The sequence below is a fragment of the Odontomachus brunneus genome, unplaced genomic scaffold (assembly GCF_010583005.1).
Source record: "Odontomachus brunneus isolate Ranch 3 - 2012 unplaced genomic scaffold, Obru_v1 Obru_scaffold_021, whole genome shotgun sequence".
Taxonomy (NCBI): domain Eukaryota; kingdom Metazoa; phylum Arthropoda; class Insecta; order Hymenoptera; family Formicidae; genus Odontomachus; species Odontomachus brunneus.
This window is the reverse complement of record NW_022639471.1, coordinates 1,293,061-1,307,872: the sequence shown is the minus strand read 5'-3', so window position 1 is coordinate 1,307,872 and position 14,812 is coordinate 1,293,061. Positions and strand designations below refer to the sequence as shown.

At 42.8% G+C, this 14,812-nt stretch overlaps 1 protein-coding gene across 4 annotated transcripts in view; it reads right to left on the bottom strand.

Annotated features, from left to right (window-relative positions):
- Window positions 1-14,812, bottom strand: part of LOC116842090 (proto-oncogene tyrosine-protein kinase receptor Ret) — an 87,908-nt gene that overhangs the window by 3,524 nt on the left and 69,572 nt on the right. For all 4 annotated transcript variants that reach the window (XM_032810793.1, XM_032810792.1, XM_032810794.1 and 1 more), the window contains 8 exons: window positions 14,358-14,539; window positions 12,875-13,084; window positions 11,494-11,596; window positions 9,715-9,883; window positions 3,533-3,837; window positions 1,870-2,074; window positions 1,395-1,524; window positions 848-1,049 (listed from right to left, as the gene is read on the bottom strand). In XM_032810793.1, coding sequence (XP_032666684.1) covers window positions 848-1,049; window positions 1,395-1,524; window positions 1,870-2,074; window positions 3,533-3,837; window positions 9,715-9,883; window positions 11,494-11,596; window positions 12,875-13,084; window positions 14,358-14,539 — 1,506 coding nt within the window. The remainder of the gene's footprint in view (window positions 1-847; window positions 1,050-1,394; window positions 1,525-1,869; window positions 2,075-3,532; window positions 3,838-9,714; window positions 9,884-11,493; window positions 11,597-12,874; window positions 13,085-14,357; window positions 14,540-14,812) is intronic.

Here is a 14,812-nt window from a genome sequence, read left to right as displayed (position 1 = left end):
GACCAACCAGATTAGAGATTGCGTTTTAAAAAGCCTAAATTTCTCATTTTAACTCTTCAACAACCCCGTCATCAATCTCGTTCGGATAAAAATTTTTACTTCATAAAATAGCCTGAAAAAACGGATAAAAATTTTTACTTCATAAAATAGTCTGAAAAAACGTGACTCTGATAAAAAGTTTCATAATCCAAGCAAAGTTGACGAGAAGTACGATTTTCTGAATGTACATAATTATGTACAATTCATACATACATTCATTATAATTATGTATATTTATTGCACATGTCTTCCAGTTATAGATTTTAATAAATCTTACAATCATGATAAAATGAGCACAAAAGCGTACCTTGTACTTTAAGATGACATCCATAAAAAATTGAGAAAATAACATTGGCTACTTTTCCGTAAAAAATTTTACACTCGATTTTACATTTTGATTTCGAGCGTCAACAATTCTACTCTGTACACGACCGTTACATTGACTTCCTCGACGAGAAAATAACTGCTTTACAGATTGGGACGAATAATATAGTTCTACTTAGGAGGTGGATTGATAGTGTTACATCAATAGAACCATTATACTGCCAAAATAAAAAATTTGGAAAGGACTAAAAGAGAATTGTATATATATTTATACACATCGTGCCTTAAAGGATTAATAAACGAGTCATGTCGAGAATCATTATGAGAAGGTCGCGTTTGAAAAGACATAAATCTCTCATTTTAACGCAAAAGCGATAACTGGAGATACTTTTGCACGGGAGATAATCCGATGGATTTCGCGGATTCCTTGAAGATGGCGAGCTTCTTCGTCGAATAAATGACGCGATTATCCTCGAGTACTTACAATTGCTGCGAGCAGTTGACCGGCCTCTCCATACGGTAGCCGGTCTTCAAAAGATTGTAGAGATTATGTACGTCCACTCCAGGATACGGCGAGGCTCCTAACGTGACCAACTCCCACAGGAGCACGCCAAAGCTCCAAACGTCCGATTTGCTGGTGTACACATGGTCAGCCAGGGATTCCGGCGCCATCCATTTCACGGGCACTGCGGGCCAATCGTAAAATCTCGGATAAAGCGGATACCTCGGACCCGCGCGAGTCATTAAAAGTGTTTTTCTCGCCGCGAATCCTCGCGCGCGAGAACAGGGATGAGCGAGAGAATTACGAGCGGATTACTAGATCGCGGCTGAATTAAAGTCGTCGGTATCAAGCGCGAGGGGCGCGTTAACTGCGACCTGTAATTCAGTCCTTAATCCTTATCCTGAAACCGAGTTTGTGCTTGATCCTCGCGCAATCACTTTTGGCATTGTCTGCAGATCTCCCCGGCAAAATCGCGAACTTTACAGAGAGATCATCACGTTGAGGAAATCGATTCGCGGCTGAAGCTTACCTCGCCCCTTGCTCCGCTTCAAGTACGCGTCGTCCTCGTAGACGTCGCGTGTCAGGCCGAAATCCGAGATCTTGCAGACCTTCCCGGTGGCGAGCAAAACATTCCTCGCCGCAAGATCCCGATGCACCAACTGCGCCGCGCAGGAAAGTTTGATTAATTGCGACCTACTCGGACGAATGAAAGTACTCTGCGACTTCGGCATTCCCGACGGGATGCAGCGCAGTCGCGACCGCGTAATCACGAGCCGCATTGACGAGGCAATAACCGGAGTTGGCCCGAATATTGGAGAATATTATAGAAACTGGAGTTTCTAATTATTTTGAAGTTATTTTAGAAGATTAATCTTTCTGGTTTCTCTTGTAATTTTTCTTTTTTTCCTTAAATATATTTGGAGAAGAAGAGCAGTGAAAATTCGTCGTTTAAAAACCTCGGGAATTTCTTTGAGTTCCGCGAATACTTCCGGGAAAATTCGTACCTTAATATCGGCCAGGTACGCCATCCCTTTGCTTATTTGCCAAGCGAACGAGAGGATATCGTGGGGCGTTATCGTGTAGTTCGACGCGTTATCAGCACATCGCAGCTCCTCGCCGGCGTGGTTGCCCAGCGAAGCGGAAGGCAAAGACGCCGAGCAGACGGTTCTTCCTTCCGTCTTCAGGTTCCGGCTGCGTCTGAGATAGTTGCTGAAATTGCGCGCGGATTGCATTATTATCGCGCAAATTACGCGCGACATCCGCAGTGGTGTGGCCGCGATCGATAATCGTTCGTTCCCGAGAACGAGGCTCGCGCGCCTCGTTGATGCGAGTGTCGCGTTTGTCTGTCGCGGAAAAATTTAATTACTGGCGCCTCGACTCGGAAACACGAAGGCTCTCGCGAAGGTTATTGTGCCGGCGAGGTGGCGGAATTCCGCGTCGACGGAATTCCGTCGCGGCGCGCGCCTCGCCGTGGAGTTATTTCCGCGTTTATAAGTCGGTCGCGCGGGTTCGTTGTCTAGGTCGTTCATTTAGAAGCGTGCCTATGTAACAGCATCGTCGGCATAAATGGGGAAACATTGCGGCCGCCTCCGGCGTTGCGCGGCGCGTCTCTCCCGGGCCGCGCGATGAGACAATAAAAATGCCGAGCTGCGAATACCGAGCTTGAATAGCCTCCGTGGCCATCATTTACTCATTCTTGGCGCTCACACTCGGCGAAATTATTATTATCGCGGCGCGTCCAATTTAACGAGGAAAGCACGTTTCTCTATGAAAGATCGTCGTGACGAAAGACTGGAATTTTATCAGAAGCAAGTTCACCGAATTGTTGGCGATTTCATCGACTTGGAAGGTGAGTCATTTTATAGACGTGGATTCAGATAATTAGCTGAAAGTTTGCAAAATGCGGTGGATAACGAACGCGATGATAGATACTTTAATTGAATATAATTGTTTCGTTACCGTATTAACACGTTAAATTCATAGTCATAGTCATTAGTATGGTGGGACTGTTATTATTATATTACTTTGATTTACTGTGTATTGAGCACAAGTAAATGAACACAATAAGCTCTGTCTTGCAAAGTAATTGAAGTACTACTCAAAGGGATAAAGCCGTAATTGATGACAAATTAATTTCAAGCAGAAAACATTCGGATAATTGTTAAGGGACGTCCTCGATGTGTTAACAAAGTTAATACTTTATGCTTAATTAGCATAAAGTATGATTAATTTTACTTGGAAAGATTAAATTAAGTGAAGAATAATTAATTATACTTGGTAAATCCGTTGTACGGCCAATATAGAGCCGATAGAATAAAGCATATAAAAAGATATGTGGATCTCGAATAAAAGTTCTTTATCTTTGACAATTCAATCATCAGTTAAGCTTCTGCACAACCGATGAACGTCAGCGCGGCAGTCAACATGTTAAAAAGACAAAAAGAAATTGCAAATCCGACGAATGTCCCCGCAAATACCGTTACGCTCCCCACTGCGGAAGTCAGAATCCATTCCGACGGCCATGACGCACGATTTGCGTGGATTCGCTTGCGTGGGACTCACAGCCAGTCGATAAGACCGGAAAGCTCGTGAAATCGAGAGGTCATAAATAACGGGGGATAACGCCGGCTCGGACACCTATATGTGTATATCACGGCGCCCAGTTACCGTAAGGAGCCGAATTCGGCGAATTCGATGATGAGGTAGACCGGCGCGCCCGGCGTCGTGCAAGCGCCTAGCAGCCTGATCACGTTCGGATGCTGCGCCTCCTTCAGCAGCTGGTACTCGGACAGCAGATCGGCCAACTCGGAGGCACACGCGTCCTCCTTCAGGGTCTTCACCGCCACGGTCGTGGGCCCGGGCCATCCACCGATGTCGACGGCTTTGGCGCGCAGCACGCGCCCGAACTCGCCCTCGCCCAGCACCTGCTCGATCGTCAGGCGCGATCGCGGGAACTCCCACTTTGGATCCGGCTGAGGAGAGATTCGGGGTTTACAGGTCTCGATCATTGATTTGCCCAGGTTCTCGCGCAAGCTCGCCTTGGCTTATGGATAATCAATTCGCCCCCGATCTATTTTCGGAGCGACTTTCAGACACCGAGGAGGTATTAAGGAGTTTTTTATTTTGTATCTCGACATTCAGGCTCTCATTGACCTATTTTTATTTACGTTTAACTGGAGAGTCCCGAGCCTACTTTGATATAATTTACTTTAGTAGTTATTATTTTTGTCCCTGGTTTGGCTTGTGGATAATCAATTCGCTCCCGATTTAATTTCTCATCGTAGAGAGACTTTCAGAGGTCGAGGTGGTATTAAAAAGTTTTCAATTTTGCAATTATATCGACATCCAGACTCTCATTGGTCCATTTCTATTTACGTCTAACTGGAGAATCCCGAATCTAGTTTAGTATAATTCATTTTTAATAATTATTATTTTTGTCCTTGGTTTAGCTTATGGATAATTAATTCGCTCCCGATTTAGTTTCTTGTCGTACTGAGACTTCCAGAGGTCAAGGGATATTAATTTTCAATTTTATAACTATATCGACATTCAGAGACTTATTGACCCATTTTTATTTACGATTAACTGAAGAATTATGAATTATTATTTATACTTTGAATATATTTCGCTTTTAATAATAATTACTTTAGGCCTTGTGCGACTTAGCTTCTGATTAATCAATTCGCTCCCGATTTAATTTCTCGTCCCAAAAAGATTTTCAGGCGTCGAGAAGTATTTTTAATTTTGCTACCATATTGATATTTAAGCTCTTATTGATTCATTTTCACTCACGTAAACTGAAATTTCAACCTACCTCGAATAATTGAATTTTAATAATAACTTTTGTTCTCTCGGTTTTTTAATGTAGTGAGAAGCTCGGTTCTCTCGCGAGCTTCTCACTGCAGAATATATGACCGCGTTGGAAATAACGTGCGTTACACCTCGTTTAGTTTTCACTTCTTTCCAGTTGCAATTCTCTCACGAGAGTCTCTCCCTCCCCTTCGCGTGAAGCAACGGAGAACAATTCAGAAGATACAGCGCGAAGAGCGGCGAGTGCGAGCGCGTCGATTAATAAATCCTTCCGTGCTGGTTACGATAAAAGCTTCTCGCTCCCTTTAATCCGACATACTGCAGCTCGCACACGAAACGTGTTTCGGATTCGGATCCGTGATTCGGATCCGCAAATGTGTAGAGGATATCCGCCGTTACTTCGTCTCGATGGACACCGGCCGGCCGGGTATCCAATTAGCCAACGGTTCGGGAATGATAATGGGACCACGTAGATAATGAGAGATTCCACCGCAAATTAGTATTCACGTGACTCGCGTCCGTTGAGGATCTCGAACGTAAGATGCCGAATCTCGCGACCTGATAATTTATTTTCAGGAGATCCTGCTCACTCGATAAATCATTAACGGAGATGTCAGGATGATTCAACGAAATCCGCAAATACATGCGAGAACACCATTCGTTTCACGATCGATATAAATGTATTTCGGTTGCGTTTCACATAGAGGCGTCGGAAGAGAAAGAGAGAGAGAGAGAGAGAGACCAGACTCTTTCACATGGGACGCCTCTTCAAGCGGTACTCCCGATACATGAATTTTGCAACACTGCGAATGTCAACTTGAACGAAAGTGGTATCGTCGCGCCTCGCTCTCGACACCTTGCCATTTCCTCTCGAGAGCGCCGGGTCTCTCGAGGACTGCTCGTCCTTTTTTCCTGCCTGTCGCGACGCGCCGCGAAAACGTGTGTCCGCAAAAGCAACGTCGTTACTTTGGCGTGAGCCTTCTGCTGATCCGCTCGGCGATTTTCAGTAACGTTGTCGGGCGAAGTGAAACGGATTAATCGTGCTGGCGCGATTAGATTCTCGCTACGACATACTGGTCTTCGTCGCCGAACACGATAACGAAATTTGTCGGACGCGAAACAGTGCGATGCGTGTAAATGTGTATGTGTGTGTGTGTGTGTGTGTGTGTGTGTGTGACGCGTGCGTCACGAAAGGGTTTACGTGGCATATAAACCCACTGAACCGTGCGCACGCCATACGTTCGCTTCAACGTCGAATAAAAGCGACGACTTTATCTCGCGGATGCCGCTCCGAGAAGAGCAACTCCTCGTGAAGAATAGAAGTATCGCGCGAGCGCGCCTTCCACCTACAGACATTTCGCTCCATTCGTCTTTTTGTCGGCACAGCGTGCACCCTTTCATTCGATTGTGGCCGCTCAGGGCGATGAGAACTGTAACGGAATGCATCTCTTTCGATGTGCAGAGAAGAAAATACTTGCTGCGAAAAAACGTCGTCTTGTTTAAGCTCGAGTTCGCGAGATATTAACTCTTTGAGTGCTATAGACACGTATTTGCGGCCAGCAAATGTCATCGGTGTATAGACCGTGGATACATATATGCGTCTGACGAGTTTCTTCGGCTCGTACAGTCGTTTGCATAAAGTTTGCAACACTTTTTTTTACGAGTTTATAAAATAAGCTTATGGATTTACGCGAAGTGAATAAATCCGCAAACTTTAGCACACTGAGAGATTGATGGCTGTCAAACTTTTAGCTGACTTAAAAAAAATGGTTTCCAGTCCTGTACGTGTTTCTTTGCTTGTACGTTCCACAATACTCGAGAACCTTTCGAGATATTGAGATGAAATTTTGTATAGCTTGCTCAGTACGTTATCTACATTGTCAGTTTAATGTCATTGCCCGAGTTTGTCCGCGTGACCTGAAAATTGGAAATAATTCCACCATTTTCTTGAAAATCCGAGAACATCTAAAGATACGAGAAATGTAGAATATAAAAAAGTAATTAATAAAGCAGAGAATATCATTGTTGCATAAACTTGTTAAAGAAAGTCGCAAATTTAATGCAAACGACTATATATATACTTGCGATACAAGCAATAGCTGTTGCTATGATCGCTTATATTCATATTCTTTTACATATTTTAGCGATAATAAATTAATATTTCACTTGTCCCGGTTCATTGCTTTCGATTTTTCAACAAGTTACCTTTTCCACTGATTTCTACGATAGTCCAAGTTTGTTCTCGTTCTCAGTGATATTCTCAGCGATTTAGTTCTGAAACATTTCGTACTCGGAAGGTTAATTCAATTGTTGAACGATGTGATATCGATTTTATTGATACGTTTGCTTTTTGCTTTTATTATTGAACAGAGAAAACACGAAAGTTCTACTGAGATTCGGGAAGCTTTCCTCTTGTTTATCAAGATTGTGCGGAAATGACGTAACAAGCGCGGCGACGAGCTCTTAATTTCCAAAAGCTCCGACGGGATTTCGCGAAGTGTTCCGTGAAAAATTCCCGGCGACCCTCACAGTTCCGAGCGTCGCTTAATTACGTCGAATAGTTTCGAGAACTGTTTGGTGATGCCGGAGATACCGGAGCGGGGCTTTAATTCTGGCGTAACTCCCGACAAATACGAGCAACGCTTGCTTGAAAAAGTTTCCCTAATCGGGGGCGAAATTGGCGGGGCACGTCCGAGATCTTCTTCTTTGCATATTCGCCCGCTGTAAATTGCAGGCAACGACGTACGACGTAGGCCGTTATTCATCGCAGGTGAACAGCCCGCGAGCGCCGGTAAAACGCACGATTGTCTGCGAGATATCGGAAATCGGAATCGGCCAAGTATGAGAAATGACACGATGCGAAATGATGACGAGCTTCCGTGAAGCGGCATAAAACTCCTCCGCCGGACTCCATTCTTCCCTGCCGCGTCAACCTTCCACACGTTGACGTGATTCGCAAAATTCGCGAATTTACATTCTCCTCGGGGATTCCTCGCCAAAGATCCCGTAGATTTTTATGATCTTCCAAATTTACAGAGACGCGTGACTTTCGAAATTGTCGAACTCGAACTTTAGATTAAATCCACCCTCTGGCACTTTCTTGCCTTCTTCTCGTCGTCGCCATCGTCAGCTGTTATATACTCCCGAGAAGGTGCGGCATCCGTTATGCGGAATCGAGTTCTCCTTGAGTCCTGCACGACGCGTCTTCCGAGAGATTAGCGAGCCTTAGATTGGGGCGATACACGCTCGCGCGACAGCGTCGTTAAACAAATATTCCGGACAAACTCAAAGACTACGAGAGAGAGAGGGGGAGGGAGAGAGAGGGGAAGGGAGAGAGAGACAGAGAGAGAGGAGGGGCGAGAGAGAGGGGGAGGGAGAGAGGGGAGGGAGAGAGGGGGGGGAGTGAGAGTGAGAGAGATGCTTGACCGAGTTTCCGACGCTGGAGTTTGGATTCTGGGAAGCAACCCCCGTAGTTTCGCATCTCCCTCCGTGTGCACGGAGGGAGCTTACGCGCTTTAGCACGCCGTGGCCTCGGGATTATGCGGCCGCACACGCTAACACGCGAGCACGCACGTACAGCGTATCACGTGCGGGAGAGAGGTGACCACGTCGGAGAAAAGTCCGCGGATCGTGCCGCGCCAGAGACACAGGTGCGGGACAAAGGCCGCCGCCGTTGTCGGGAGTTATTTCATGGGAGGGAAATTTATCGCAGAAATAAATAAAGATGACGGGAATTTGTTTCCTTAATCAAATGTTCGCGCGCGTGAAGAATACGCGAAAGTTACACAGACAGAATATTATCGGTCTCCTTTTCATACGAATTTTCTTCGAATTTTGTTATGTTTTTTGTGGTCCGAGAATGGACCGTCTATCTTGCTAAAGAACTAAATAAATTCCGCTGGAAGCACAGTAGACTTCGTGAGAGACATAGCAAGTGTTTTAATATTGCACATTTTGCTTCCTAAGATATAAGTAGCAGATATGAAATGAAAAGGTAGAGTCAATTACTGTAGAATGCCGATCTATTCCACGGGATTACACAATAAATTTTATAATAATTCTTACTGTAAATTTCTCTTTGAGTGCCTTCGCTCAGCGACTTAACGACTCGGTTTTATTAGAGGCAGGAGAATGGAAGAGAGTATAAGTGGCGAGGAATGAATCAAGCAAATTTACTCTTTTAATGAATATGTGAGCGGGCTTTAACGACGTAAGGCATACCTTACCCTTCTCAGCTGTACCTTTTTATGCCCGCCGTATTTTAAACGAAGCGAATGTATTTATGGCGACGGAAAGAGAGGAAAGAGCGGGATTGCGAAGAACCGTCGAGAAATGTGCTATTAAATGCATGAGGAATGTTAAAATAATGTTTCCCTTCTTGTGTTGTGTGACTTCTCGCCGTGCGCGAATCGAGGCGTTGGATTTGGCGCCGCGAATTGCAAGATTAAAAGTAATCCACCAGCGCGGAAGAACGTGTATAGATAATCTGGATTAAGCATAGTCCGCGGAATAGTTTTATTGCTATTATTAAAGAGCCGTTGCACACACACACAACGCTCTTTCTTATCTTATATATATCGTCCCGGAAAGTCACGAGTCTGCGCTGGTTAGATAGCGTCGACCTTAAGTGTTACACCGACATCGAGGTAATAAGAAAGTTTCCGCAACTTTGTGCAACGCATTAAGTAGCGTCAATGTACAGATAATATTTCGCGATAAGTCGGAAATTTTTAACACGTTCGCTCTACAATTTATTTAGAGGATTTTCATATAAATTCTTTTCATTTTTACTGTTTCCAGTAACTCAGAAATAGACTATTAGTAAGAATCTTACTAGGGAAAATAGTAGATTTCGTTAGAAATATAGCAGATATTTCCTGGGCATAATCACATTTATACGTGTGGGCCAGCCATATCGTTTTCTCGATATAGTGAACGCGTTAATCTTGGCGCAAAAAAGGCGGCCGAATAAGTCATGATACGTTGCCTAATCGGATTTTTCGATTTCTAATTGATACAACAGTAATTGATGGACTCACCGGACAAGTCTTGGGCAGCAACAGATGACGATTCGCCGCCGTGAAAGTATCCAGACCGATTAAGAGACCGTCACCACGATCGATGTAGTCGGACGGTAGAATGCCAATACCATTCGCTGCATCGTCCACCCTGTGTTTGCATTCCCGCCGTGCGCCCTTCGCCGCCCTCCTGGAACGCGGAGAATCGCGATGCAGAAGATGAGCTAACGCTGACTCGCTCAGCCATCTTGGTTTATGGAGCGGAATAGCATAATAGCTCGGGGATCAACAGTGCCATCGTTAATTGCGACCGGTTTAAATTAATTTCACTTGTACCCTCTGCGAAACGCACGATTTTGATCGACTTTAGCAAACAGACTCTCGCGTGATTCGATAGAAACAAGAGGAGAGATGTAGAGAGGACCGCAAAATGAGATATATTTGAGCTCTGTCCTTTCCGATTGAGTTACCTCGGGATTTATTAATGCAGCTCAGCGGTGGTTAATCCAATGCGGCCACCGGTTACTTTCGCAGAGCATTTCCGATAGACATTGACCTAAATTCGAAAGTTTAACTCGCGCGGGCTTGCAAATAATAAATATGAAGTGCGCTCACGCTCTCGCGGTTTCTTTCGCTGAATCAGCAAACATTTATTTGCAAGCCGAATATTCAATTTTTGGACGCACGGAGATCCCCCCGGCTTTATCGACTATCAGTTTCCCCGCGACTCTATGTTTACTCTGAAATCCCTTCGACAGAAAACTGCAGTGCCGGGAAGTATTACGAAGTTATAACCCAGCCCGTAACTGGGCAATACATATCGAAAGGTTCAGGAAAGAAGTGGTGGAAGAAGAAGCAACCGATCGCATGCGGCGAGCGTAACGGAAAACGTGCATATTGCTGAAACTTCCGCAATTCCGTTCCCTGCGAAAGCTTCCGCCGACGAGTTGGACTCTTTAGTCCTTCGCGAGTGAGACAAACACACTCTTGCGATTACGAGATCCGGTCACGCGAGAGATCGCGATTCCTATCTCCACGACGATTTCTTTTAATGTGCTACGGAATCACAAATCGTGAAGATACATCTCAAAAGACCTCACTTGTGTGCACTCAGAGAAAAAGACAACTATGCGAGTTTTGTAAGTAGAATTAATGTATACAGCTTAACAAACTATTTTAGATTCATTGCAACTTTAGATGCAACAGCTTTAGATATGCAACAAGATAGTTTATTAAGCTACTACACATTATAATTCTATCATATTAAGCTCGTATAGTTGTTACTTTACAGTTGCCATTACTACGTTTTCCCCTGAGTGTGGGAGATCTTCGGCACTTTTCATACTCCGGCGAGTCACGGGTTTACTTAAGTAAATTACGTTCAAAATCCTGTTTGGCTGTAAACTTTGCAACGTCCTTAATTCCTAATAAACGCAAGGCTCGAGCCGATAAGCTCTGTATAAGCTGTTGGTCTGAAACTGATAGTCGACCAAATCCTTTTAAGACCTGTCCGAACCGAAAGACTTACAACACGTCGTTCCGTCACGATATCCCCAAACAAGCATTGTTACATCGATCTAACGCGCGTGTCGCGACACGGTTAGTTCCTTTTAAATGAACTTTAACGTCTTTCTTACTATCGGAAATTAATTAATCAATAGCCTCGAGAGACTCGTTCGACAACTTATCGGCAACGTGTCGCGCAAAATTAGGAGTCGTGTTAGGAAGAGACAGTATCTCATTATATCTTGCGCTAAATTATTAAATTATTTTGTACGAGCAAGTGTTTCAGTTTCTCACCTGTACCGCCACATGACGAAAGACCCAACGATCACAATCAATACAAACAGACTGGCCCCGATAACACCCATCATACATGTAGGACCACACGGATTGCTGGACACTACAAGAAAAAAAAAGGAAATAAAGAAACATTTTAATCCTAGAACCCTGAACATGTGTAAAATTTACTCAGAGTAACTTTTCAAATATTATAATTCTCAGAAACATATGTTCTATCTTTTCATCATAACTCCTATCAACTTCATTGAATCGCAGAAATATTATTAGATTCATATTCCTCGATGTGTTTTCTATACCGATTGAAAAAGAAAAAAGATTGAATTTCAATAATTTTTCCGGGAGTTATAAGCAAATGGGCTAGGTAAGATTTAGCCATGTTTAGGGTTAATAACAAAGACGAGCATACAGAGGTTGACACGACGTAGGTTAATTGTTTGCATTACTGTGCTTCTATTCCTGTTAGTGTGCCTTATATAGCTTATTTAAATAAGCTATAAAAAATAGCACAAATAAATGTAAATAAAAAAGTGAATCAAAGTATTTTTATTAGGTTTAATATTTTAATTTAATTAAAAATAGATAAATTAATTAATTAAACAACATTTTTTCTATTTCTCTGTGCTATACTGTAAAAACTGATATGTTAAATTTAATATATTTCATGTGTTAAATCATTCACTCTTATTTATGTGTAAATTTAACACAAAATAAATGTATTAAAAAGTAACACGCATAATATGGAAAAAATTAACACAAGAATTTAACACTTGAATACTGTTAGGAATCATAAGTTAAATTGACATATTTAATATGTTAAATTGACATATTTAATATGTTAAATTGACATATTTAATATGTTAAATTGACATATTTAATATGTCAGACAGATTACGTCAGTTTAACATTTTGATTCCATCAAAACTGTAGATTAATACTTCTCTTAAATGTTAAAGTAACGTTAAAGTAAATATTAAAATAACGTTTTATTTTAGTTAATTTAACATTATACATATGTCAATTTAACATAAATTATGGTTCCTGACGGTTCAAGTGTTAAATTCTTGTGTTAATTTTTATGCGTGTTATTTTTTACCACATTTGTTTTGTGTTAAATTTACACATAAATAAGAGTGGATGATTTGGGATACATGAAATGTTAAATTTAACATCAGTTTTTACAGTGTAGTTTCCTTTTTATAGTTTATTTAAATAGAAAGACACATTAATAGAAACAGACGCAGTGATATGGACAATTACCCCTAGATTAAGGATATATACAGCTGGCTTTGCGCGGGAGGAAAGCAGATGAAGAAAAGGGGGTAGAAGTGCGGGGGAGGGAGCGGCAAAATGAAGGAAAACGCGTGGTGCGACAACAAACCTTTGCGCGCGCCGGACACGACGACCTCGTTGTCACGATCGCGTAATTTTCCGGCGCCCAGTCGCTTCTCTTTGACGCCGGGCACGTTGTTCACGTGGCGAAAAGTGTCGGGTCCACAAGTACACTTGAGCAGATCGTTGCAGGCGCAGATACCTAAGCCTGTCTTTATGCCGCGGCCGTCCTCGTTGGACTCCGCAAAATGCACGTCCGCTGAAAAATAAATGTACGTCGGCTCGATACGAACGCGGCATACATCTGGCAAAGACGAGGGGCTTAATAATCCTTGCCCCTTAATGCCCCTTTCGATAGCACGACGCGATTGCGACGACAGTGACGCGAAATCCTTTTAAATCGAAGGCTTTGCGTGCGAAAGAGAGGAGCCAAGCGTGTCCCAGACGAACTTTAGGGGCTGAGCTCTTGAAGGGAGAGCTTTTTCTCGGAGAAGAACGCGAGTTTACGATCGTGTGATCGCGCTGGATCTTAAGAAGCTCTCCATATTACATTACGTGGAAAAAATATTGCGGTAAAAATTATAATTTTAAGAGAAGAATTTTATATGTAATTATATGTAATTATAAATATAATAACAATTTTTATATGTAATTATAAATATAATAACAATTGGGATTCAGAGTCAGTTTGACGTGGAAGGTTCGACTCACTGCGTACGTTGTAAGGCCAAAAAATATTTAGCACATGTGCCTAACACTGTTAAACATCATTATCCTCTTCCATTCGACCAATTTATTCGCATCAACATTCAGCGCACGGCCTTATTCTTTCTTTTAAATAACTTCAGAATTTTATATAAATCTTTGAGTTCTAACAGTGTCGATATATATAGTGGCACCGTTTAAAATGTCTTATAAAATTTGAAAAACGGCAGCGCCTCTCGAATTTTGAATCAGTTATGAAATTAGATGATTTTGATTCATATTACTTTTGGAACTTACCTCAAATGAGACGCTCAGATTTTAATTTAGAGTTAAACGTGAGTTTTTCAGCTGACTCGCGATTGCGAATGCAAAATATTTATATGTATTATATAATTCAAACAAAAAATTTTCATCTAACTTTAAATTTAGAATATCTCACGTGGGACAAGTTTTAAGTAACGACTATTTAATACGGCCTTTAGATTTAAAGTTTAAAGCTACTTGTTTTCTTTCGTCCCTTAAAATTTGATAAGAAATTTTGAATGACGTTTAGGACTTTCTGGAAGGATTGTGCGACTTTAAAGAAGGTGCATGTGATTTTAGGTAAAAGAAAGAAAGAAAGAATATTTCTCCCTCTGGTGTTTCACATGACGTCTCGATTATCGTTCCGAACGCTTCGCTACTCGCCGATTTATCCGTTGCGAGATGTTAACGACGCAATGTAACGCACCGATTCGCCGCCACGGTATCGTCGGAACACACGTCGACAACGTCGGATTTGCCGCGTTAACCCGATCGACGAGCCCGATACGCGCGATTCAACTCACATTTGGCGACGCAATCCTGCGGGCATATGCGCGAATCGCTGCTCTCCAGCTCGTCGCACTCGTTGTCGGGACAGTAAGCCAGAGTCGGTGAGCAGGTGGAATAATAGTCCGACATCTGAAAGGCGATGGTTTCGTTGCTGTCGTCACCTCTCCAAGCGCATCGACCGACGAAACTGCCGTTACTGCATAAATACATTGCTTAGAGCCTCTTGCTCGTCATCATAATGAATCGAAAGGCGCGAAGAAGCAGAGACAGGGGAGCGAGAAAAGGGAATAAACGTGCTACTTGTTAATTACCGTCCTTTATTTCATCGCGGTGCAAGAGGATCGTTATCGGTGAATGATAGACTCAAAGAGAGAAAAAGAGAGAGAAGAAGAAGAAAAGAGAGAGAAGAAGAAAGAGAGAGAGAGAGAGAGAGAGAGAGAGAGAGAGAGAGAGAGAGAGAGAGAGAGAG